This window comes from Drosophila albomicans, chromosome X (genome assembly GCF_009650485.2).
Source record: "Drosophila albomicans strain 15112-1751.03 chromosome X, ASM965048v2, whole genome shotgun sequence".
NCBI classification, from domain to species: domain Eukaryota; kingdom Metazoa; phylum Arthropoda; class Insecta; order Diptera; family Drosophilidae; genus Drosophila; species Drosophila albomicans.
The window spans coordinates 23,854,917-23,878,088 of NC_047627.2; the positions used below are offsets into that span (position 1 = coordinate 23,854,917).

Genomic DNA, 23,172 nt, shown 5'->3' on the forward strand with positions numbered 1-23,172 from the left:
ATCGATTACGATAAAGATAAGGATTATGAGCGACTTGTTGCGTTAGGTGGAAACACTTTATTATTATTATACATGATTATACGTTTAGCTTAATTCTTTTGATACATTAGTGTATACTATCTACTGAAGGGAACATTTATTGTCCGCCCAGCAGGAGTGCTTCAAAAATAGATAAGTAAATAAGTTCTCCGCTTAGAGAAATTTCATGGCAGTTATTCATTTTAATATTCCTAAAATCAAATTGAAATAATACAGTCTTCAGAGTAATTCTATTATGTCATTATAGTAAAGATTGTATTTTCATTTGTCCAGAGGAGTGATTTAATATGTTCGCCCGAGGGAGGGATCCTCTTAAAAAAGCAATTGTTGAATTTGGTATTGAAAAATTCAAGATTTGCATTCAAACTGAACATCAAATAATATATGTAATTCTTAAAGTAATTCAATGATCTGATAGCTATTCGTATTAACTAAGAACTGTAGCTATTTTTTCTATTAGTGAGGAATCCTTACCATCTAGCTATAAAATTTCTTACTTTCATACAAGTAAATAAAATAATACATTCATAACTTTACTCTAAAAAATATTCTTCTAAGCTTACACTAAATATTAGTTTTGTAAGTACACATTAAATTCGTAAATACCCTACAAAGAGAGGGTATGCACGACGCAGCGCCACACGTTGACAACCTGTGCGACGTTCTCGCAATGTCCGCATCGGTTCGTTGTCCGGTTCGGTTAGGTCTTCTTTTTTTCCCAACATTGTTGTTGTTGTTTCTTTTTTTTTTTTTAAAGCGCGCGCGCGACGCCGGCAGCGCTATTTCTTTTTTTTTTCGTACAGTGTGTGTGTATTTTTTTTGTGACGGGGGATTTATGAAAAGACGATATATAAGGAAACAAGAAGTAGCAGCGTTTGAATTTATTTGTTAGAACCTGTGCGCAACGCACGTCTCTCTCTCGCTGCGAAACTTCAAGTTCCAGTTCCGATTCCCAGCACAACTTAGGATATTTTTTTGAAACTCTACGAACAAAAAACGCATCACAGAAATATAAACATGAAGAGTTTTGTAAGTTGCCACAAATATCTTCTTTAAGTGTGCCAAGAGTGTTTTAAACAGTTTCACAATGAAAATCTTTGAAAAAAAATACAAATTAAAATAAGTTGAAATATGACAATAATGTGCGAATGTGTTTAAAACAATATATATATTTTTTTTTAATGAAAAAGTGAATGTGATTTTGAGTGCTATTTTTTTTAACTAAAAATGTTTAAAAATTAAGGTGGAAAAGTGAAAAAAAGATATTCAAAACTAACATGGTTAATTTTTAAATAATAATCGTATCCTTAAACGAAGCTACAACTTAAGAAATCAATGTTGACGATTCTGTAAAATTCTGGTTATTATACAAAAAATAATTGTATTCTTAAACGAAGCTAAAACAAAAGAAATCAATGTTGACGATTCTGTAGAGTTCTGGTTATTATAAATGAATAATCGTATCCTTAAACGAAGCTAAAACTAAAGAAATCAATGTCGGCGATTCTATAGAATTTTGAGTTTATCTTATTGAATTTCGCCGGTATGCTAATTGACAATTTGGGGTATTGAAAGGAATACGAGTTATTCGAGTGATTATTATACACATTTTTTGGAGCATGCATTTCGTGTGAATTATCACCTGCTACCTAACCTCAAAAAGCATGCGCATAAATGAAATTACAATTTAGCGCCTAAGAGAAAGCTTTCGCGATGGACGCACTCTTTTACTCTTCCTAGAGCAGGCAGGACAGCAAGCGAGAAGGAGACAACAGCAGCAGAATTAGCAAAGTAGCAGGACAGCGCACATAAGAGATGTGTGAACAAGTGAGAAGGAGACAGCATCGGCAGCACAATTAGCAAAGTACTTAAGAGCATGTCGAGGCTGTGACTTTGAGGCGTGACAAAAGAGTGAAGAGTGCAGAGACAAAAAAATGACAAAAAAAAAGAAGAAGCAAACGACAAACATTGAAACGGTTTAAGCTCAAATCAAATAAATCAAAACGCATTAGCAGCAACAGCAACAAGAACAACAACAACACATTAATGAGCTAGCAACAGAAACAAGAACAACAAACGCATTAATGAGCTAGCTAACGAACGGCGAACGAACACACGAACGACAAACGAACGAACGCACGAAGAGTGCGAGACAAAGCGACGCGACAGTCGACGCAGCAGCGGCAGCCAAGGCGGCGCTGCTTCGATGCGATGCGATGCGTTTAAAGACGCGAACAAAACGCCAGCAAAACGCGCGCGCAGCTCGTTTGATTAATGACGACTGCAGCTAAAGTATAAAAAAAACAACCACAACAAAAACATAGCAGAAAAATGCAAAATGGAAACATTAAAACATTAAACTCGTGTGACACTTGGCACAAACCACAAGCCACTTTTGCCAGTGATTTATGGGGCGAATCGTAAAAATAATAACACTAAATAAACGCCGCGACATACATTTCCATAAACCGTTGCTGCTTCGTCTAGCGTTTTTTTTTTTCTTTTTTGTTTTATGTATTCTTTTGTTTGGCGTTTTTGCTTGCTCTTAAGTGACAGCTTCGTTTATGGCTCGTGCATAATAAATGTGAACACACACACACACTTGCGCACACATGCATACGCATAGTAACGAAATCGATCAACTAATCACCTTCCGCTCTTCCTCTCCTTCTTCCTATTTCCTCTCCACCTTACAGCTGATTTTGTGCTTTGTGGCGCTCGCGGTGGCCGATGTAAAGCATTTGACAGATCGCAATCTGGATCTCTTCAAATACAATCCCAGCGACATTTACACGCTGCCCGAGGACATCGATGACGACAAGCCAGCGGTGCACTTCAGCGGCGATGTGATGAAGGCCAAGACCGAGAAGCTCGAAAACTACAATGCGGGCAAAAAGTTCAAGCTCGAGTAAGTTCTTCACTACAATCAATTAATGCACATCTGTTGCCATCGCCAAGTGTGCGATCGATTACGATAAGGATAAGGAAACACTTCCTTGTGATGTCATTTATCGAAAACGATCAAGATAAGGATATCGCGTGATTTGTTGTGTGTGAGGTGGAAGCACTTGTATACTTCTTTGTGATGATATTTATCGATAACGTCGAAGATTCGTATTGTGAGCGACTTGTTGCGTTAAGTGGAAACATTTATTAACGTCTTTGTAGTGTCATTTATCGATAATGAAAACAATAAGGATAAAGAGCGACTTGGTGCGTTAGGTGGAAACACTTGTTCACTTCTGCAAATAACAATTTTAAATTTGTACTAATATATTTAAATTTCTTCTTAAACATTTAATGAAAACTTAATGTAAATAATAATTTTAAAATGCAGCTCTTAATATGCAGACATAAGCACGTATTCAAAAGTTAATGTTCATTTAACTAAAAAAAGAAATAATGTTATTTTATAATAGCGAGTTCTTACTTCAATAATGGTTTTGACTTTGAGAAAAGGGAAACCTTGATTATTTTAGCTAGTTGTTTAATGTAGAAAAGGAAAACCTTGATTAATTCGACTCGTTTAACTTCAAATATGAGTGCATTTTCATTAAAATATCTAAAATTATAAACAAAGAGAATTCAAGTTAAAGATGACAAATGACCTTACAATTGAAGCTAAACACAAATGTCGATATCGAAAACTCTCGCTCTCCTCGGAATGACATTACAATCGAAGCTAAACACAAATATCGTTATCGATAGCGATACTGATTAACATCCTAAACTTACACTCGAAAACTCTCTCGCTCTTCTCGGACAGACTGAAGACACAGAACGGTATTGAGGTGAGCAGCGTGGGCAAACTGAAGGACGACAAGACCTTTGTGGTCAGTGGATCGTATTCGTTCACCGGCGCCGATGGCAAACGCTACAAGACCCGCTACACCGCCGATGAGTTCGGTTATCATCCCATCACCGAGCTGGATCTCGATATTCCCGAGTAAGTTCACAGATTGGAATGGAAAGAGACGTTGAGATTGAATTTCGTTCTCTCCTTCACTTTGATAGACCTCAACCCTTGGCACCGGCCAACCAGCGTCCCACCGTCGATCCCAGCAGCCTGTTGGGCAACAAGAATCGCTTCCAGTTCCTGCAGCAGAGCCTCAATCCCGATCACGCCGCCAACGGACCGTTGCGTGGCAGCGGACAGAGCGGCGATGATTACAGCTACTCGGCCCCTGGACCTCAGTTGGAGTACAACAACAATCCCTATGGCAGTGACAACTCTGGTTTCGGTGGCAACTCTGCTGGATTCGGATCGGGCAATCCTTTCGGTCCTGGCAGCTCTGCTTCTTCTTATGCTTCTTCGGGTTCCTCTTCGGGCAACGGTTACGATTATCAGCCTCCCTCGCAGCCCCTGGAGACGCCTTCTCGTCTCTACTTGCCGGTGGCATAAGCAGACACTTCCCTCCCCCGCCCCGCTCCCTGCATTGTACCTACTCCTCCCCTCTCTGACCCTAAGCTTCAAGTATTTAATTTTAGGCGCAAGCTCAAGCGCGCAACAACAACAACAAGAACAACAGGCAAAAAACATTAACAAATAGCGAAATTTTTTTTATCATCTTATAGTGTTTATATTGTATATGTATTCCTCAAAAACGTACAACAAATTATCCCACCCCACCCCACCCCTTCCAGCCCTGACCTCCCCGCCCTCAGCCTTCTGACCTACAAGAGAAAACACTACGCAAATTGCCAGACAAAAAATACGAAAAGACGCAACATGAACTTGACCATGAATCTATTGTATATGAATATATATATGTATATACACTGAGTGATATTAGTAGTAAATAAAATGGCTAAACTAAAACATTTCTTAACGCTTTTTCTTTCCTTTTTTTAGATATTAAGTTTATAATCTGTTTAATCACAGATAAAGAAAATTAATTTTAAATTTACGCTTTTCAGAATTAATATCTTTCTCATTTTGAATTTATATTTTTCAATTCTGAATTAGAGAATATAGAATAGAATAGAGAATTATTTCTTTTGCCTAAAAGTATGCGATCATTCAAAAGCCTTAAAGTTTCTTATAGCGGGAGATCTAGACAATCAAATATTAAAGATTTTTCCTTAAAAATAAACATACAAATTTCAGAATTTAAATTGATAAATATACATTTTTTGTATTTAAAATAAATTTACAAATTTCTTAATTTGGAATTCTTAGTTTGGCATTAAATTTGTATTCTTCTGCTTACTTTACTGAATTGTAAATTACGCAATAATATTTACACTTTCTTAAAAGGAAACACATTTAATCAATTTGGATTTCGAATTGAACAAAGAACTTTTTTTATTGAAATTAAATTTACTTTAATTTTCGCGTAAACTTTTATTCTGTTCCAGGAAGCTCCTCCCAAATAACATCTATGGGTTGGTCTTCTTTTTCGACACTTCACTTTAATGAAAGGTAAGTTTTTAAGATATGCAGCTCTACATATAAACTTATATGCCATAAATCGAAATACGAAAAATTCGTTTGTTCCGAAGTCTTCTCTCACTTTACATTCGCTTCAGATGGCGGTAGATATTGAAATACAGTGGCTCCTAAAAGTATGCAGTCAGTTAAGTCATAATAAAAATGCTTAAAGCTTTAAATTAATTACAAGTTTATGCTTAGAAGTAGCTTATGCTGAGAATTCGTTGAGCTAAAACTTTACTTAAAATCTCTCTTAAAGTCTCTACTTCAAAGCTTAAATGCTAATCAGAAAAGCTTAATCGGTCATCAAACCTCTACCACAAATTTGTAAACTTAGCTCGCTTGTCCGAATGTCAACATCATAAGAGACTATTTTATTATCATATATAATACAGAAGTCTACAAAGCCTTTCCCAAATTTTAATATAATTACAAATTTAAATTAACTTAAATTCTAAGAATGCGTTGAGCTTAAACTTAAGTTGTTAAAGTCTCTACTTAAAAGCTTAAATGCTTAACTTAAAAGCTCAGTCAGATTTAAAACCTCAAGTTAGTTTTGAAGCTCAGCTCGCCGCGTGTCCGAGCAGCGCTTCGATGCGATCCCTTGCCTCGACATAGGCAGCGAGAACTTCGTCGAGAGTTGAGGAGACGCCTTCCTTGCTTCTCCTCCCCGTATCGAAGTCATCGACATCGCTGCTATCCTCGCCATCCAGCTGATAACCCAGCGGCAGTTGTCGCTGCTGAATCTTCCGCACGCTGAACAAAATGTTTCCCGTGCTGCGCATGGCACAAGCTTGGTCCGCCTCAAAGCGACTGTGCAGGGTCTGAGGACCAAGTTGGGATTGGGAATGGGAACTGAAGTAGCCGACAAAGTCGAAGAGCTTGCGACCGCCAATGAAGTAGCGATTGAGGGCATCCAGCCAGCTGCCCACGGGACGGATGCACTGCAGTCGAATCCCGTGCGTAGCGGCAACCGGAAGCGGGGCGAGGAGCGAGCAGGCAAAGTGGGCGTAACCCTCGCAGCGTTCACGTTGCCAGCCATCGATGCTGATCACCTCGAAGTAGATGTGCAGCAGTTGCTGCTCCTCCTCAGCCCCGACGAACGTCTCCTCGCAAAGTAACGTCAGTTGCCAGCAATGCGAGAAGCTGGCCAAGTTCCCGGCGCCTCCTTCGAGGCACGTCGCCGTGGCGCCACGCAACGGAAACGGTTCGTCGCTGAGTCCGGGCTCAAGCTCGAGGAGCGTGTGCTTCGGGGGATTCACGTAGTAGCGAACATGGATGTTCGGGTGCTCGAAGTGCTGAGCCTCGTGCAGCTGCAGCAGCAGGGAGACACGTCGCATGCGCTTCGGTGGCACCGCAAACTGAAGCAGGCGTCGCCGCTCGGCGGCCAGTTGACGCTCCTGTTCGTAATGCGTGAGGAGTTCGCTGGCGGTGGCAGTTGCGGGAGGGGAATGCAGCTCCAAGGGAGGAGGAAGATGAACAGGAAGAGGAGGGGGAGGAGTAAGGGTCAGGGTCTTCTGCAGCAGGGGAAGCGTCACATTCTCCAGACCGTAGGCAAACAGCTGGCGGCAATCGTTGTCCAACTCCAGAGAGTATTCCATGTCGTCCGCACTCAGGTTAAAGTCCGGGTACACATACAGCAAGCCCTCTGTCGGCGAGTAGCGTAAGCTGAAGAGCAACGTGTCGCGCTGCAGCTGCGCATAGATCCGCATCAGCTGATAGCCCTGCAGCTGCTTCTCCCGCTCCTCTTCCTGCAGATCCGCATCGATCAGTGTGTGTATGAGACAGGTGCGTGCCGCAAAGTTCGGATCATCGGGAAGTAGCGGAGAGTCCACTTCCCCCTCCACTTCCTTCGTTGCCTCCACCTCCGCCTCGGAGTTGCGTTTGCTGCTGCTGCGACGTCGCCGTCGACTGCGCGCCTTCAGCTGCTCAGCGTGCGCCTGCTGATGATAGGCGAGCTGTTCGTTGTAGCGCAGCTGCAGCTCAATCGTCTGCTTCGTCCAGCGGTGATAGCGTCGCTGCAGCGTCGTCACGCATTTGCTGGCATCGCTGTAGCGCTGCAGCTCGGCCCGACTAAAGTGCTTCTGCTGCCACGAAATGCATAGATTCGCTGTAGCGCCGTTGCACAGCTCGCGATTTTGGGCATGAAAATCATCCTCATTGATCGCTGATTGCTGTTCGAAATGCGTTTCCAGCTCCGAGCTGGGCACACTTCGTGTTTCAGTGCTGCCAGTTAATGCACTCGCATTGCCAGTGCCAGTGCTGCCCATCAATGCATTACTGCTGCTGCTGCGACTCGCATAGCTGTCGCGACTTGTGTAACTGCGCGAAGAGGATTTGCGATATTCGCTGCTCGGGTTGTAATAGTCGTAGTAGTTGCAATAGTTGCCATTGTGATCGTCGTGGGGCACATAGATGAAGAAATCGCCAAAGGTGCTGCTCATCGGACTCTCCGGATAATGGTCGACATGGGGGCCGCTGTTAGCATTCGCGCCCGTATATTCAAATTTCGGCACTGGCAGCCATTCGCTGATGTGTCGCAATCGCAGCTCCATTTGGAAATCGGACATGTCCCCGCACACACGATAGATGCCGGTGCGTTTCGGTGCGCTACTTCTAAACATTTTCTTTTCTTTTATATTTACTAATTGTCAAATTTTACTGTTTGTTTTTGTTTGCCGTCGTTGAATTTTGCAGTCGTTATGACAACGATAGACAGTTGATGATTAATCGATTGCTTGGTATTTGTCGATTGGCGCGCGCTTTTAAATATTCAAATTTTTTACCTTTTTTTATATACTTTACTGTCAAATATTGACATATTAATTAATATTGTATTTATTTATTTTATTTTTACTCATTTTATCGCAGTTATAGTTGTTATTTCGAATAATTTCTTGTTGGTATATTTATTAGCAACCTGTATTCAGCGTGACCGCTTTGCTGTTTTGTACAGCTAGTATATTTCAGTATATTGCGCTGAGCAACCTGCGGTCACGCTGCGTCTCCCAATTGCGCGCCTTCGCTGCTGCTCTGCTGTTTTGCTTCGCTGAGCGTGCGTGTGTGTGTGTGTTTGTGAGTTTAAGCTTTTCCACTGCGCTTGCTTGCAGTTGGTTTTACGTTGTGTGCCGTTGTCAGTTGTTATTTTATAGCGCAGCGGGCTGGTCGTCGTGCATTACGCGTTCTTTTCTCACCTCTCACGCATACTACGCGAGTAATATTTGATCTGTTATTACGTTTCGTTTCGGTCTTTTTTTTAAGTCTGTTTCAATTTTTTTGGTGTCTTGTGCTGCGCGCGCGCAACAATTACAACAAGCAAACAAACAAAACGGTGGCTGCAACTGTTTAACAATTACAATTGTAATAATTGCATTATTATTATTATTAATATTATTATTATTATTTAAACGCTGCTGTTCTGTTTTCGGCAGTGAAAGTGTTTTTCTTTTGTTTTTTTTTTCTGTCGTAAATTGTTTTGCGTTTGTTTTGTTTATGCTTAATATACAATTATATTGTTGTTATTTTTTTTGTCGACTGCAGTGTTTTCTAATTTGCCATAAATACTATTTTTGCAGCGCACACATACAACAAATACAAACACACAAACGACAAAATGCAGCAGAAAGCCGATGAGGTGAGTACAAAAGAAAACTATAAGAAGAATAGAATAGAATAAGAAATATGCGAACAGCAATAGAATGTGGCGAAGCTGCGCAGCCGTTGTTGCCTATTGCTATTGCTGCTGACTTTGTCCTCGTCGGCAACATTGTTGCTGGACTTGCAATTGCAAGTTTGTCCTCGTGTTGCTAACTTTGCTGCAGAAGATGTTGCTATGGCTATTGGGAGCTTTGTTGCCGAACACATCCTGCACAACTTTGTTGCTGAACTTCAATTTCTTTGACTTTGCTGCTGTGCGTTGAACTCTTTTTGCTGTCTCTTCTAGTTGCTCGCTCTTGGTAGTTGTTGCTGGTTCTTGTGCCGTGACGTTCCATTGACTGATTCTTGACTATCATCCACCACCGCAACAGCAGCAGCAGTAACACAACGGCCTCATTGTAAAGGCTTTTTTGTTTGGCTTTTCATTTAAATTTGGCTTTATTTATTTATTATTGTTTCGTCTCGTTTTTTTGACTTGTTGCCTTGTTGCCGCTTCACGCGTGTTTATTTGTCAGTATCTCCCCCACCCCCACTTCTTCGGGTGTTGTTGTTGTCCTCGCACTATTTGCACAGTTGCCAAAGCTCTGTTGCTCTCTTGCTCTCGCAGTCTGTGCTTTGGTTATTCTTTTAATTGCTGCGCCAATTTGACGACGTCGACGTCGACAGCGACGCAGCTTTGGCCTCAGTTTTGACTTCGACTTTAGCTTCAATTTGAGTTTAGCTTTTTTTTTCGTTTTTTTTTTTGTGTGTGTGGCCGCAAAGTCAAAGTCATGGCAACATTTTGTGGTTGTTGTTGTTGCTGTTGTAATGTTTTGTAGTTTGTAGTTGTTGTTGCTGCTTCAAGTGAAATTTCTTTCTTTCTGCTTCTATTGTTTGCTTTGGGGTCTTCTTAGATGATGTTGATGCTGTTGTTGTTGTTGTTGCTGCTGTTGCTGTTATTGTTATTGCTAAGCAGATCTGAAGAAGATCTCTGTAACCGCAGCAAGTGTGCCACAAGTGCTGCCAAGTTCGATAAACAAAAACTGACGACCCAGAAGAGTGAGACAACAACAACATGCATAAATCCACAGCTGTTTTTACAACTCATTTAACGCACAGGCGAAAGACAATAAAAAAACAACAACCACATAACATAAATTGCCCCGAACTCGAACCTGAGCGAAATGATCAGATCGTGAGACGGAACCAAAAAAAGCAACAGAATAAATAAAAAATAATAATAAAAAAAATTGTTGCCTGTTCAGGTCTGGCTCTTTTTTTTTTGTTTTTAGCCTTGCCTCGCGTTGCAGTTGCAGCAAGTAAAAGTCGAAAAACCTGTAGATGAAGTTTGTGGGCGAGATACGGGATGGGAGGGGGGAAATTTATAAGCAGAAGATGACTGTCCATGACCCAAATAAATGCAACTAAACGAAAAATGTTTCAAGAATTACACGATAAAGAAGGGGATAGAGGAAGAGGGAGAGCGAGGCGCAAGACGGATTCGACGGGTTGATTGCTCATTTGAGCCAATCGGAGTCTCAGCTCAGATCAGACGAGATGAGGATCAGACGAGATGAGGATGACAGAGGGAGAGAGAGAAAGAAAGAGAAAGAGAGAGAGAGAGAGAGAGAGAGAGAGCGAGAATGTGTCACATTAAGCGCCTGTTGACAAATTCCTGACTTACTGAGTGGCAACTTGTTCCCAAAATTCTGTTCTCACTTCATTATTTCTTTATTTCGAATTCAACTTTTAGAGTTACTTTTTATTTAAACTACCACATCCATTCATTAGATGCATTTGCTTTTTGTTTTATTTAAATAGAATCTCCCTAATGTCTTAACATTTTCGCTTTTTAGAATTTAGTTCTGAAGGAATTCAAAATCTTGCTGCTACTTAATAATACAATATTCTTAATAACTTGCTTCAATCCAAATAGGGATTTCATTCTCTAATATATTGACATTTTCGGAAAGGGTTTCGATCTTCAGAGAGAATTTTTTTTAGATATAATCTGAACGAAGGTTTGACTCTGCTTGAAAATAATGAAATTGTTGGGAAAGTTTTTCGATTGTTTTTCCTTGCGAAAAACTCCGCTTTTATAGAGAATTTAGTTCTGAACCCATTCGGAATAGAATCTCATAGTACTAAACTCTTCTCTAAAATATTGACATATTCGGAAAGGGTTTCGATTGTTTTCTTCGCCGCTTTCATAAAGAATTTTGTGCAAAAGCATTTCGGAATGTTTTAGCCACTTAATAATACAACATTATTTATATACTGATTCAATTCATATAATAGGAAATTCATCCTTAGCTGCTAATTTGGATTGCTTGGCTTGTAAGTGTTGCGATAAACCGGTTAGAATTAACAGTTTTTTGTTTCTCCACATTCTCCTGCTTTGACTCGTTTCTTTTTTCTTTTTTTTTTGCGGGGCTGTTAAAATTTCGCTTTCAGACGGCGACAAATTTGACCAGTCAAAGTAAATTTTCTTGTTTTTTTTGCCACTTTTTTGTGTGTATAAATTTAGTTAGTGTTGTTTCGGGTTGTTTTCTCGGTCTTGTGTGCAATTGAAAGTAAAAATTTGCCAAACCGGTCAAGCGAAATGATGCAGGCGCCACATGATCCGTGATCGCAGTGATCGCGCCTAAACATTGCGCGTCAAATAAATGTAAATTAAATATTAGGCGAGGAGAGATACAGTAAAATCATCATAATCAAATCGGGAAGGAGCGGGGAAATGCGGGGGGAGGGAAGAGACTTGTGGTTGTGGTCAGCTACCTGGTCTTGTTAGCCCAGAGCAAATTAAGCCAAAAAAAAAGAAGAAACCAAAGTTTGAAGTTTGAAGATGGTAATAGAGATCGAGAGACGCGCAGACCCCGAAGCCAAAGGCGTATCGGACCAAAGAACTTGTGACTGTAATTACGAAGGGAGGGGAGGGGAAGGGGAGTGTAGTGTGGGGGGCACAACAACAATAGCAACAACAGTAAGAGCAACATCAAACGGAGGCAAATGAAAAACGCAAACAACAAACGACAACAGAAAATGCGCCAAACTTGAAACTTGTCGCTGGCGATCGCTTAACGAGCCGCAAAGGTGGTGAGGGGAAGCGGAGGGAGCGGGGGGAGGGAGACGGACTGGAGGGTGTGCTATGAAGTGGATAGTGGAGATACAGATGGAAGGTGGAAGGTGGGGGTCAATGCCTGGGTCGATGACTTTTGACCCTTTTGCCAGAGACTGAAACTGAAACAATCGCAAATCGGGGAAAGGAAAGAAGGCGACTGCCAAGATCAAGGCAAGTACAATGACAACTAGAGGAACAGAAACAGAAACAGAAACAGAAACCGATAAAGGGGAGCATGAAATTGGAGCAGCACTTAAAAAGGAGACTGCGCAAATGGAGAAAGACAAAGCTGAGGCCGTAAATCAACTGAAGCCAAAAGGTTGCGCAGACTTGCTTCCTTAATTGCGGTCTAGAAGAGGTTTTTAGAGTGATGCGGGATAAGCAGGAATTGGGAATAATTACTGAATTCCTTATGCTAAAATGTTTATTATTTCCTTGGTTAAAGAAAGTACCGAGTACATCGTAATCTTTAATCAGAGATTCTTTAAGCAATGGGTTTTTTGGGGTGATGTTGGATAAGAGGAAAATGAGAGTTTTCGGAGCTTCCTTTCGCAGTATTTTTTGTTATTTCCTGAGTGAAAGAAAGTATTTACTCGGATCTTAATCTTAGATCGGAGATTTCATTCCTATATATATATTTCCTATCTCGAGAATGAAAGTATCGATTAGATCTTAGTTTTAGATCGAAGATCGAAGATTCCTCCGAGATTCCTTTTGCGAAAAAGTTGATTATTTCCCGAGTGAATGAAAGTACCGAATAGAATTTAATCATAGATCAGAGATTCCTTTCCCGAGTTACATATTTCCGTACTATGACGTTGTCTAGTGATGGAAAGTACCGAGTAAATCTTAATCTTTCATCGGAGATTCCTACTGCAATAATTTAGATTATTCCTCTAGTTAAATATTTCCGTTCGATGACGCTGTTTAGAAGAAGAAAGTACCGAGTAGATTGGAAATTGTAGTTCTTGTGTTACCATTTCCTTAGGGGGTTTTCAAAAATGGTTTACTGATTAGCACAACTACTAAAGTTCAATCAATGAATTTATGATGTGTGTGAATCACATTTAAATTTAAACTAGAACTCGAACAATTTTCATTTCGTTTGACAAGCGTCGGCTTATCAGTGATTCCCCCGTGGAATGCTCATATCTCAATATCAAAATTCCCTCTTTCTCTATAGTTTCTTCTTCTTGTGTTCAATAGGTTTAGTATGAATAGATTTCCGTCGCAGTTTCTTGGGAACGTCCGGAGTGTGATTCCTGGAATTTTGTTAGGGGGAAGTCTTTGAAACTTTCGACTGCATTTCTTTCGGGTGCACTGAGATCGTTTTGCCTATGATCGTGAACAATGGCGAATAAAAACGAATAACTTTAAAAGTCTTAAACTTATGCCTCATAAATTTCACCGCAGGCAATAAAGAAAGAAATAGAGAAAGAAAGAAAGAAAAAAACCGGCTTCAGTTCTGACAATGAACTCAATTTGAGAGACGGAAGGCAAGCTTGGAAGATTGAGACCGAGATCTTGAGAGGTGTAAAAGCGAAAGATTACGAAATCTCCACGAATCGTAATAATAATAATAATAAAACTAAAAATGATATCGTTAAACATGCGTAGACGTTAAAGTATTAAGCTATTCAAATCTGTCTGTTGAAAAGTGAATGTTATGAATGCCTCGAATGCATGAATTTGAGTTACCGTTAGTTGACTATAACAATGCAATTTTTTTGGAAAGTCTCTTGAACTGAATGAACTATATAATATCGTCTTAATATATATCATCTTCCTTCATTCAGACAAATATATGATGCAGTCGGGTATCAAATTAAATTGCTTACTTTACCGTTGACCGACTGACTCCCGATTTTATAATGCCCCAAAATCAATTTGTCATAAAACCGAAAATCAAAGTGAAAGAAGACCAAACACCAAACAACGATTATCTCATGCTGACGACAATTTTCAATGCCGATTCCCCCTTCGGTTCGGTTTCAGGTTCGTTTCGGAGGAAACGATCGGGGGGAAATTTTCACTGATTGCTTCAAAACATAATTGCTAATAAATAGACTGCAATTAGAAAATGATTTGATTTCAGCGCTCCGCGTTTTGTAAGACTTATCTCTATGCCATAATTTTAGTGTTTTTCTGTTTTTTGTTGTATTTTTTATTGATCCACGACGTGCGATTACATTGTTGTTTTTTGAGGCGAAGAAAGACAGAGAAAAAAATACAATTTGATTGACGCAATCGCTATAAAACCGAAACAGCAAATGAGACAGTTCATGAGTTGATAACTTAGGTCTGCAGTCTGATTTTTTTTCCTTCAAAGAACGTGCTGGAAAATGTTTAGAACTTTTTATTCGTTTGTTGTTTCTTTGGCATTGGGTTGGCTCCTTCTACACAGAGATAAATAAATCTTGGTTTAAGATCTTTTCGACTTTATAAAGAATAATCTTGATATATTAGTTTTGGGTTGAAACAATATTAATTAAAAACATCTTATTTTAAGATTAAATTGAAAAAATCTTAATATGAGACTTTTTCAATCTTAAAAGAACAATCTTGAAATCAGATTATTGAGTTAAGACAATATTACATCATAATTTTTTGTAGTAAATTTGCATTTCAAGAATTCTAATCCTATTTTAAGATAAAATCTTGATTCAAGAATGTTTTATTCTAGATTGAAAAAGAGATTGGAATCGAGATTGATTTTAGCACGTTTTTTCTTTCAGTGTAGTTTTTTTCCTTCAGTTTTTGTAGACTTATGACTTGTAGGCTATTTAATGAATGGATTTATTTTCTCAGATGTTTGATATGACTTTCTACTGAGTATTGTATGCAAAGCAAGCGACCTGCCTCAAGTTGTGTGCCGAGCGTATAACAGATGTATTTTGCATATGCAACCTTAACCCATTGGCTTAAAAGTGTGTGTGCAAAAATATCCAGTCATAAGTTTAGTTCATTCCCCTCCCCTTCCCTCTGCGCTCCCCTCCCGGATCATAAATCATTCACTTGGCTGTCTCTGTTTCAATTAGTTATGGGCAGCACCTGCGCCTTTTCCCTAAGCTGATTGCAAATGCCACACATATATGAATATGGTAAAAGTATCAATTAGTCGGAATGCAACAACAATTTGTTCCGAGCGACAATCGAGGAGGCGAAGTCGAAGGCGGAGACGGAGGTTGCCCAAAGTTAGTTTTTTAATTTGTTGCAGCGTCGCATACAAAAGATGCATTGTTGATGGGGTTTTTACTTTTCGCACAGACTGTCTCTATTGACAAGTCGCAGGGTTGCCACCTAATTGCAATTTGAAATTTGAATGAAAGTGACAGGCGCAAATGTCAATGGCAGACGACAAAGCCAAAGTAGAGTCGAAGTGGAAGCCAAAGTCGAAGTCGAACGCCAACACCAAAGTCACAATCAAAAGCGTGTCGCATTTTCCATCATCAAATGCCTAACAATGCAACCGGCGACGACGACGACGACGACGACGTCTCTCTGCACTTTCTCCAATTGAATGGAATGATATGATATGATATGATATGGTATGGTGCCATCGTATAGACTTGTGTATAGTATAGTAAGGTATGCAGCTCTTGTGTATTTGTTAACACCCCATTGCTTATTGCTTATTGCTTGTTGTTGGTTATTAGAGAGCAATTTGTTAGGCTGCTTTTTTTTTCTCTATTCACTGTGGCGAACAAAGCAGCAAAGCAGCGAACGCAGCGAAGCGGCAGAATCGTAAATAACTTCTAGATACACTCCACAAAAACTGGTATACACATATAAGTCAAGGCTCTAAATCGAATACGATAAGCCTTATCAAGCGTATTAGCCGCAAAATATATGACAACTCACAAGCACACACAGCACGATATCAGCACAACAAACATACGCTCTTTTCTAATGCAACTCAATGCAATCCATCGCATTCATCAATGTCAAGGGCTTTGTAAGTTGGTGCTGTGTAGGCTAATTAGCAATTTGTGAGGCGAGTGGGTGTTAAGTTCACATCACAAATTGCGAAGCTCGTGACGTGTCAATCAGTTGATTGGCTTTGAAAATTCGACTGTTATACAACTGTTATACGAATGAAAATATCAAAAATGTGACCAACTCTAACTGAGTTATGCACATTTGATGTGAGTGAACCTGTTGTAAAACTGTTGTACTACTGTTATACAACTGTTATATTACTAAAAGTATACAAAATGAGACAAACTCTAACTGTGTTAAATATGTTTGATGCCAGTTTGACTGTTATAAAACTGTCATTCAACTGTTATACATGTGAAAATCGACCAAGTTCATCTATATTTGTCCATATTTGTTATCAATTCATATTTAATTTGACTGTAATGGAACTCGTTCTCTTGTACAACTGTTGTTCGACTGTTATACGTATGAAAATAACAAAAATGCGATTAACTCAAACTGTGTAACATATATATAGAACTGTTATACTTGTCAAAATCAACCAACTTCGTCTGTTTTACTCATATTGGCTTTCAGTTTGACAGTTATGCGACTGTTAGACGTATCAACTTCATCTGTTTCACGCATATTTGTTGTCAATTCGCTTTTAATTCGACTGTTATAGATTTTTATTGTTCTGTGACTGTTATACGGTTAGAAATGATCAAAAATACGAACAACTACATCTGCCTTACGCATATTTGCTGTCAATTGGCTTTCAATGCCAGAGCAATGTGACTAAACTCGGGGCTTTTTATCTAATCACAGGTGCCATTAGTCCAAGTCATTTCTGATTCTATTGTATATATATTTACTTGGAATGTACCTGCAAATGCAGACTTCGATTTTCAATTTATTATATATATTTGGTAGAGCGGTAGAAGTGAGGAGTGTACAATAAAATATATTTATTAATTGTAGATATGATTAGCTGTTATTTAGTCAATGACTAAAACCTTCGGGGATGATGAGTTCATGTCTTTGTAATTTGTGGTGTAATGCGACTATAATTTAAGTTCTTTTCGCATTCGACTGCAAAGATAGGCGAGTGATGATGACTCAGTTCTCGGTTCAGCTAGCTGAACTTGAAAGCCGCAAATGGGCCATGAGACCATTATTTGCTATAGATGGTTCATGTGTGTGAGTGTGTGTGTTGTTTTTATCGATAACAAAATGATAGCTGATAGCGGCGTTATCAGGCGTAGATTTCCACACAAACAGAAACTTGCGCCAAAGAGTTGGCACCATATACAAATATGTGTTTAGTCTGAACTATACGAACTTTATATACAACTTTCTGACTGTCAATGCGAATGCGAATGGGAATGCGATAAAGCTGCACCAGAGTCATGTAATATGGCGCACCTGCAGAGAAAGAGGAGGAGGTGGAAACCAACTCGAGTCGAGTTGGCAATTGGTTAGCAAAAGGAAACCAGATAAGAGACTTCTAACTGTTATTTCTACCAATTCTTTTTTTACGGCAAAAAGTAATTGAAATGCCAGCACTAATTATAAAAGAGCGGAAAAAATAATGATGAAGCGACCCTGGCGCTGAGTCAGCCAACAGAATTTCATTTCGAACATGCATTCAATTTGCCTGATCGATTCTCGGGGAGTTTCTTTCCCCCCCAAAAAAAAGCAATACAAACATTGATTTGGGCGTAAAGTTAACGAATGTTTTTTTCCGAGCGATAAGCAAATCAATTATGAAAATATCAAAAGAGAGAGAGAGCGAGGCAGAGAGAGACTCTTTTTTCACCTCTAAATGTATTCATTTATTTTTATTATCAATTCATTTAAAAGTTGATTTTATATGATTGGAATTGTGTGTGAGTTCTTGAGCGACATAACTCGATGTGTAACAAACAATAGTTGCAATTTTTTTGAACGTAATTGGAATACCTTTTCATAGATTGCAAGCAGGTTTTTAGTATTATCATTATACCCGATACTTGTAGGTATTATAACTTTGTATACATTTTTAAGAAATACTTTTGTATGAGTAAAAACGCTTACTTAGTACAGGTCTTAGTTGCATTGACTGGCAGTCTGGAATAAATCCACTCTATTATATTTTGAATTTTTATGGTATAATTTGAATGTGGTACTTTCAAAATATATTTCAGTATTCCGTATATTTTGAATATGGTTCCATGCCAATATACCAAATATATCACTTGGTATATTTTTTAGTATTTCTCCGGTATATTAATTTGGTATATCTTAGTAATAATAGCGCATAGGCATCTCCGACTCTATAAAGTATTTAGTATATTCTTGATCAAAAGAGTCTGGTATATTTTGTACTCTATGGTATAATCCTGAATGTAGTACTATAAAAATATATACCAAATATTGCATGTGGTATATTTTTTTTAATATTCGCGGCTAATTAATGTGGTATATTTTAAAATTAATACCGAACTATTTTGCTTACTTGTTTTTCTCGCATTCGAAACAATTGTTATTGATGTTATCTTGTTTTAATGTAGTTTTTCTTAATAATTTCCAATTAAATTTGGTATTATCATACGCTTGTTTTATTATAATTTACTTGCTAGTTTGTAGAAATGATTCCACTTCATTTTCATTGAATACTTTCTCAACTAAATTCATTCCCATCGGAAGCAATCAATGGAGAATTCCAAGTGGAATTATTCTAATTTGTTTGTAAGTGGAATTGATTTGCAAATGCTTTCTGTAATATGAAGGAAGTTAATTTGTTGCATTTGCCTGCTAAGAAGTGAGTGTATTTATTGTCATTTGCAAAGCATTTAGCGGTATCGATGTGAAGCCATTGCGATTGCTTTTGCTGTTGCCATTGCTGTGGTATATTTGCACAGCACTTCCGCTGTTTGAGGTGCGAGGTATGAGGTGGCAAGCTGCTGGTCACTTCACCTGACTGTCGTAACTGTGTCTCTGACTGTCTGACTATTGTTTCGCTTAACGGTCTAAGTAGCGCCATCGTCATCAGCAGCTGCAACATCATTGTTGTCATCATCATCATCATCGTCGTGGTGGTGATTGTCAACGTCATATAAACACAGTAACATAAATAAGACTGTTGGACACTCACTCCGTTCATTTGCAATTTCCACATGCATAACAAATACATTTAGTATATATATATACTAAAAACTTACTATGTCGTTGTTGCCCATTTTGCAAGCTGCATTTGTATTTTCATTTTGGTCTTGCGTTATTTGGTTTATTTACTTCCCTTTTCCTCCTCTCTCTCTCTCTGTCTGTCTGTCTCTGCCTCTCTCTCTCTCTTTCATTTTGTCGTAGTTCGTAAATCTTCTAGTAGATCCCCATTGTCATCAGCTGTCGCCATTTTGCTTCTAAAGCGTGGGAAACCCAACTGAGAAATATATTGCCATTATACTCGTAAATTTGACTACATTTGTTTAAATTAGCAAACAGCAACAACAACGAGAAAAATGCTAAAACTAAACTTGGCTAAATTATTAGCATTGCTGCTCAGCGCGCTTTTTATTTGAAGTTGAAGTCATGGTAAATTGAAATTTTTGCTAATTTGGATTTCTTCGCTTTGTTGCTGCGACTGCTATTTTACTGGGCAGTGTTAACTAGAGTGTAACTCTCCGAGCTCGCCTCCATGCTAAGCGATTAACAGCGTTAACGTTGACTGTACTACACATAAAACGCTTTGCATTCCCCGCATTAAGTGCACCTTTCGCGATCCGGGTAGCCAATTATAATTGTTTCAAATGTGTTATACAACCATTGAAATGTGTTATGCTTAATTTGGTGTAATATCTGGACTTTTTGTTGAGCTGTTATACAGATTTCACATAGCTATTTAAAAGTGACTCTTTCTGTTATACAGCTTTCACGCAACTGTTATACTGATTGCAGACACTGCAATGCAGTACAAAAAGCTTACTAAGACTATTCACGTATTCTATGTATTCCACTTCATTTTCAATGAATAGTTTCTCAACTAAATTCATTCTCATCGGAAGCCATCAATGGAAAATTCCTAGTGAAATTATTCTAATTTGCTTGTAAGTGGAACTCTCTCTCTCTTTCTCTTACAAATGAACTCTGATATACAGTTGTCATACAAAGATTATACTGTTATAATATCGACTTGGCTTATGGACCATGGTCAGTCGAAGGGACTCTTTCTGTTATACGGTTTTGGACGCATACTAAAATACAATAATTTTCTTACTAAAAACAATTCAATTAGTCAAAACTGTTTGGCATCTGTCATACAACTCTTATACTGCTATACAACTTGCAGAATGCAAAATAATTCTCACACTTGCTGTTAGCTTTGAACTCTTTGCCATTTAGCGACTGTTATACGACTGTCATACGACTGAAACGAAGTGCTAAAATGTAACAGACGACCTATAAACAAACACTACTTCACTTATTCAAGTACTCTCCCTTACAAATGAATTTGAAGTCTGTTATACAGCTGTTATACCACGCGTATACTGTTATACAAATTTCAAAATGCAGTTGGATGCCTGCAACTGCTGTTAACCTTGAATTCTTCGCTACTACTCGACTGTTATACAAGTGTTATACGACTGTTATACTTTGCAACGAAGCGCTAAAATACCGCAGACGACCCATAAACAAACAGTACACCACTTATTTAGTACTTCATTCACAACATGCCAACGTGGGTGAAAGGCAGCGAGTGAGACCGTCCGCCACACACACATGACAAATTCCCAACTGATGTGTTTGGCTTACGACGAGTCGTGTGTGTGTGTGTGTGTGTGTGCACAACCTTTCACAAAGCTGAGCCATGCTAACGATAATGATAATGATTATGATAATGATAATTTTTACGATCATGCCAAAGAAAATAGCGTATAGAATAGGTGGGCAGTCGACAGTCGACAGTCGAGTAACCAAACAGAGACAGACAAACAGACAGAAGTAGACAAAATATGCAGTTAGCATGTGTTAAAGACGTCTAAACACTTTACCGTTGCCCACAGACGCTTAACGTACCGCTAAATGTCATAAAAGCGCACTTCAAACCTCTCGCAGCTCACACCTTGCGAGACCTTGCAGCGGATCTCCATCTGTTGACTGATGTCTGCTGTTGCTTCTGCGGCTGTTGCTGACCGTAGGCAACCGGCATTTTCATTCATGGAAAAGCCATTCACACATGCTGACTGGCTGACTGGATGACTGAATGACAGACAGCTTAGCTACTCTTTTTTTCTTTCGGTTTCTTTCGGGGGTGGAGCTGAACAGTTAGGAGATCTAGTAAATTACTAAAACCGTTTTGGTCAACGCATTTAATAGTTAGCATTATGCTGGCATTAAGGCCGACGCTAACATCATTGTCACGTCCGCCACGGACGTCGACTCCACTTTCCCACACCTCTCTTGATGGATAACTGTGGATGATACTTGGGCGATCGCTCAAGTGCCACGCTCAAGTGGTTTCACTTTTCCTCCTCTACTCGTTGCTCGTTGCATTCAATTGGCCACAGTCTTTCTCTCTCTCCCTCTCTCGTTGGGGTTACTGGGCCAAGCATTTCCCTCTCTCAGAGCACTCAACATTGTTATACTTAAGTCTGCTTAATGCCTGCCACCCAAATGCTTCGGACATTACGACTTTTATATTGTTATAAGCATATTAGTTTTGTGTGGCTTAATGGAGACCTGCTTGAGAGTTATGATCGGGGCTCGTTTAAATGAAAAGCGAAAGACTTTTCTACTCAGCTAATGAGATAATGCTGCAGTTTCTTTTTTCTGTACTGTAATTATTCTTTTGTTCAAACTGAATCGCAAATTGACTTAATCTAAACCATTTGTTGAACATAAATTCACTTGTGAGGAAGCACTAAAAAAGTTTTGCTGTCTTGTGACCTGCTGCATCTTCAAAACTCTTCCGACATTCTCAAAGCTATTGAGGATCAACGACAAATTTGCTGTTCTGAATTCAAGATGTTGGTCTTAAAAGTGCGTCAAGAACATGAAAATCTCAATTTTAGAAAACACATCTTCATTTCAAGAACATTTAATTTAAGACACAAGTTGGGATGAAGAAAGATCTTATAGTTTTAAGACCAAAAATCTTATTATAATAAAAAATTTTACTTTATATTTCTTCCCTCAATTGAAATTTTTTCGAGACAGCTCAACCAACAGAGTTATGAATGAAAACCCTGAAGTCTAGAAAAACTTTATAGGTATTTGGATGAATTACAGAATTGTGTAACTTAAATCTAATATTTTTGGTCTTATTTTTGAAAATTTGCCGGTTTTTTAACTTATGTTCTTAGTTTTAAGTTTTTGGTTCTTAAAGTTTTCATATTTCAAGAACACAACTTTTAAGACGAATGTTTTTGATTTTAGAACTTGTTTTTTTTTTACAACTTCGTCTTTTTTTCATTGTAAGTTCTCAGGATTGTGTGATATCATCAGGTTTTTTTTTTCTATTGATCAATTTGCGCTGTGCGAACTTGGCTGTAACCTCATTTTGGGATCTGTCAATTCTCAAGTTAGCTTTGATGTCTCTGTTTATCTTTCTCCGTCTGTTTGCTCTATGGAACAAAGCAACTCAATTAAAATTGGAGAAGGGGAAGAAGTACAAAGAGGTGCACGTTCAATACAGTTTTGTAGCAAATATTTGCCATTGTTTTGCTGAGTTTTTGTTTCATTTTGGCTCTACATATTTCAATCAGCGAGCAGTGAGGGGATCGGGGATAGTTGATGGGTGGGAGGAGGAGGAGGAGAAGAAGGTGGAGGCAAAAGAAGAGCAACGTTTTAATTACGAGACAAACAAGAAGCGATCCAAAACATGGCAATTACCAAAGAAACGTCTCTACACAGAGTTGAATAGAGTTGAGTATCTCTATCTATGGCTTGTATCTGTATCTATCGTTGTATCTGTATCTTTTACGTGCTCCATGTAGCGTGGCAGCTGTAGCCAATAATAATGAAACAACAACAAGAAAGAAGCGCGCTT

General features: G+C 38.8%; 3 protein-coding genes across 4 annotated transcripts in view; 2 read left to right on the top strand and 1 right to left on the bottom strand.

Moving 5' to 3' along the window:
* Positions 1 to 920: 920 nt before the first annotated feature.
* On the top strand, positions 921 to 4,860 carry LOC117577848 (uncharacterized). The gene is made up of 4 exons (XM_034262789.2): positions 921 to 1,068; positions 2,736 to 2,947; positions 3,806 to 3,985; positions 4,054 to 4,860. The coding sequence occupies exons 1-4, from the start codon at positions 1,057 to 1,059 to the stop codon at positions 4,439 to 4,441; spliced, it is 792 nt and encodes a 263-aa protein (XP_034118680.1). The 5' UTR covers positions 921 to 1,056; the 3' UTR covers positions 4,442 to 4,860.
* Positions 4,861 to 5,439: 579 nt separating this feature from the next.
* Positions 5,440 to 23,172, top strand: part of LOC117575555 (myb-like protein D) — a 28,733-nt gene continuing 11,000 nt past the window's right edge. Inside the window, exons 1-2 of one of the 2 annotated variants that reach the window (XM_052004991.1) lie at positions 5,440 to 5,461; positions 9,046 to 9,104. In XM_052004991.1, the coding sequence (XP_051860951.1) occupies positions 5,455 to 5,461; positions 9,046 to 9,104 (66 nt within the window). In that variant the 5' untranslated portion in view covers positions 5,440 to 5,454. Of the gene's footprint in view, positions 5,462 to 8,596; positions 8,831 to 9,045; positions 9,105 to 23,172 lie in introns of those variants that run through there. The other variant, XM_034259819.2, reaches the window with a different exon arrangement.
* On the bottom strand, positions 5,848 to 8,249 carry LOC117578016 (tectonic-like complex member Mks1). Its single transcript, XM_034263117.2, has one exon. The coding sequence runs from the start codon at positions 8,092 to 8,094 to the stop codon at positions 6,034 to 6,036; it is 2,061 nt and encodes a 686-aa protein (XP_034119008.1). The 5' UTR covers positions 8,095 to 8,249; the 3' UTR covers positions 5,848 to 6,033.

Excerpts from the sequence above, each read along its gene's own strand:
- LOC117577848 (XM_034262789.2), top strand. Across the intron at positions 2,948-3,805 it reads GGCAAAAAGTTCAAGCTCGA|ACTGAAGACACAGAACGGTA; the intron begins GTAAGTTCTTCA and ends CTTCTCGGACAG. Across the intron at positions 3,986-4,053 it reads CTGGATCTCGATATTCCCGA|ACCTCAACCCTTGGCACCGG; the intron begins GTAAGTTCACAG and ends TCACTTTGATAG.
- LOC117578016 (XM_034263117.2), bottom strand. The coding sequence starts at position 8,094 with ATGTTTAGAAGTAGCGCACCGAAACGCACCGGCATCTATCGTGTGTGC.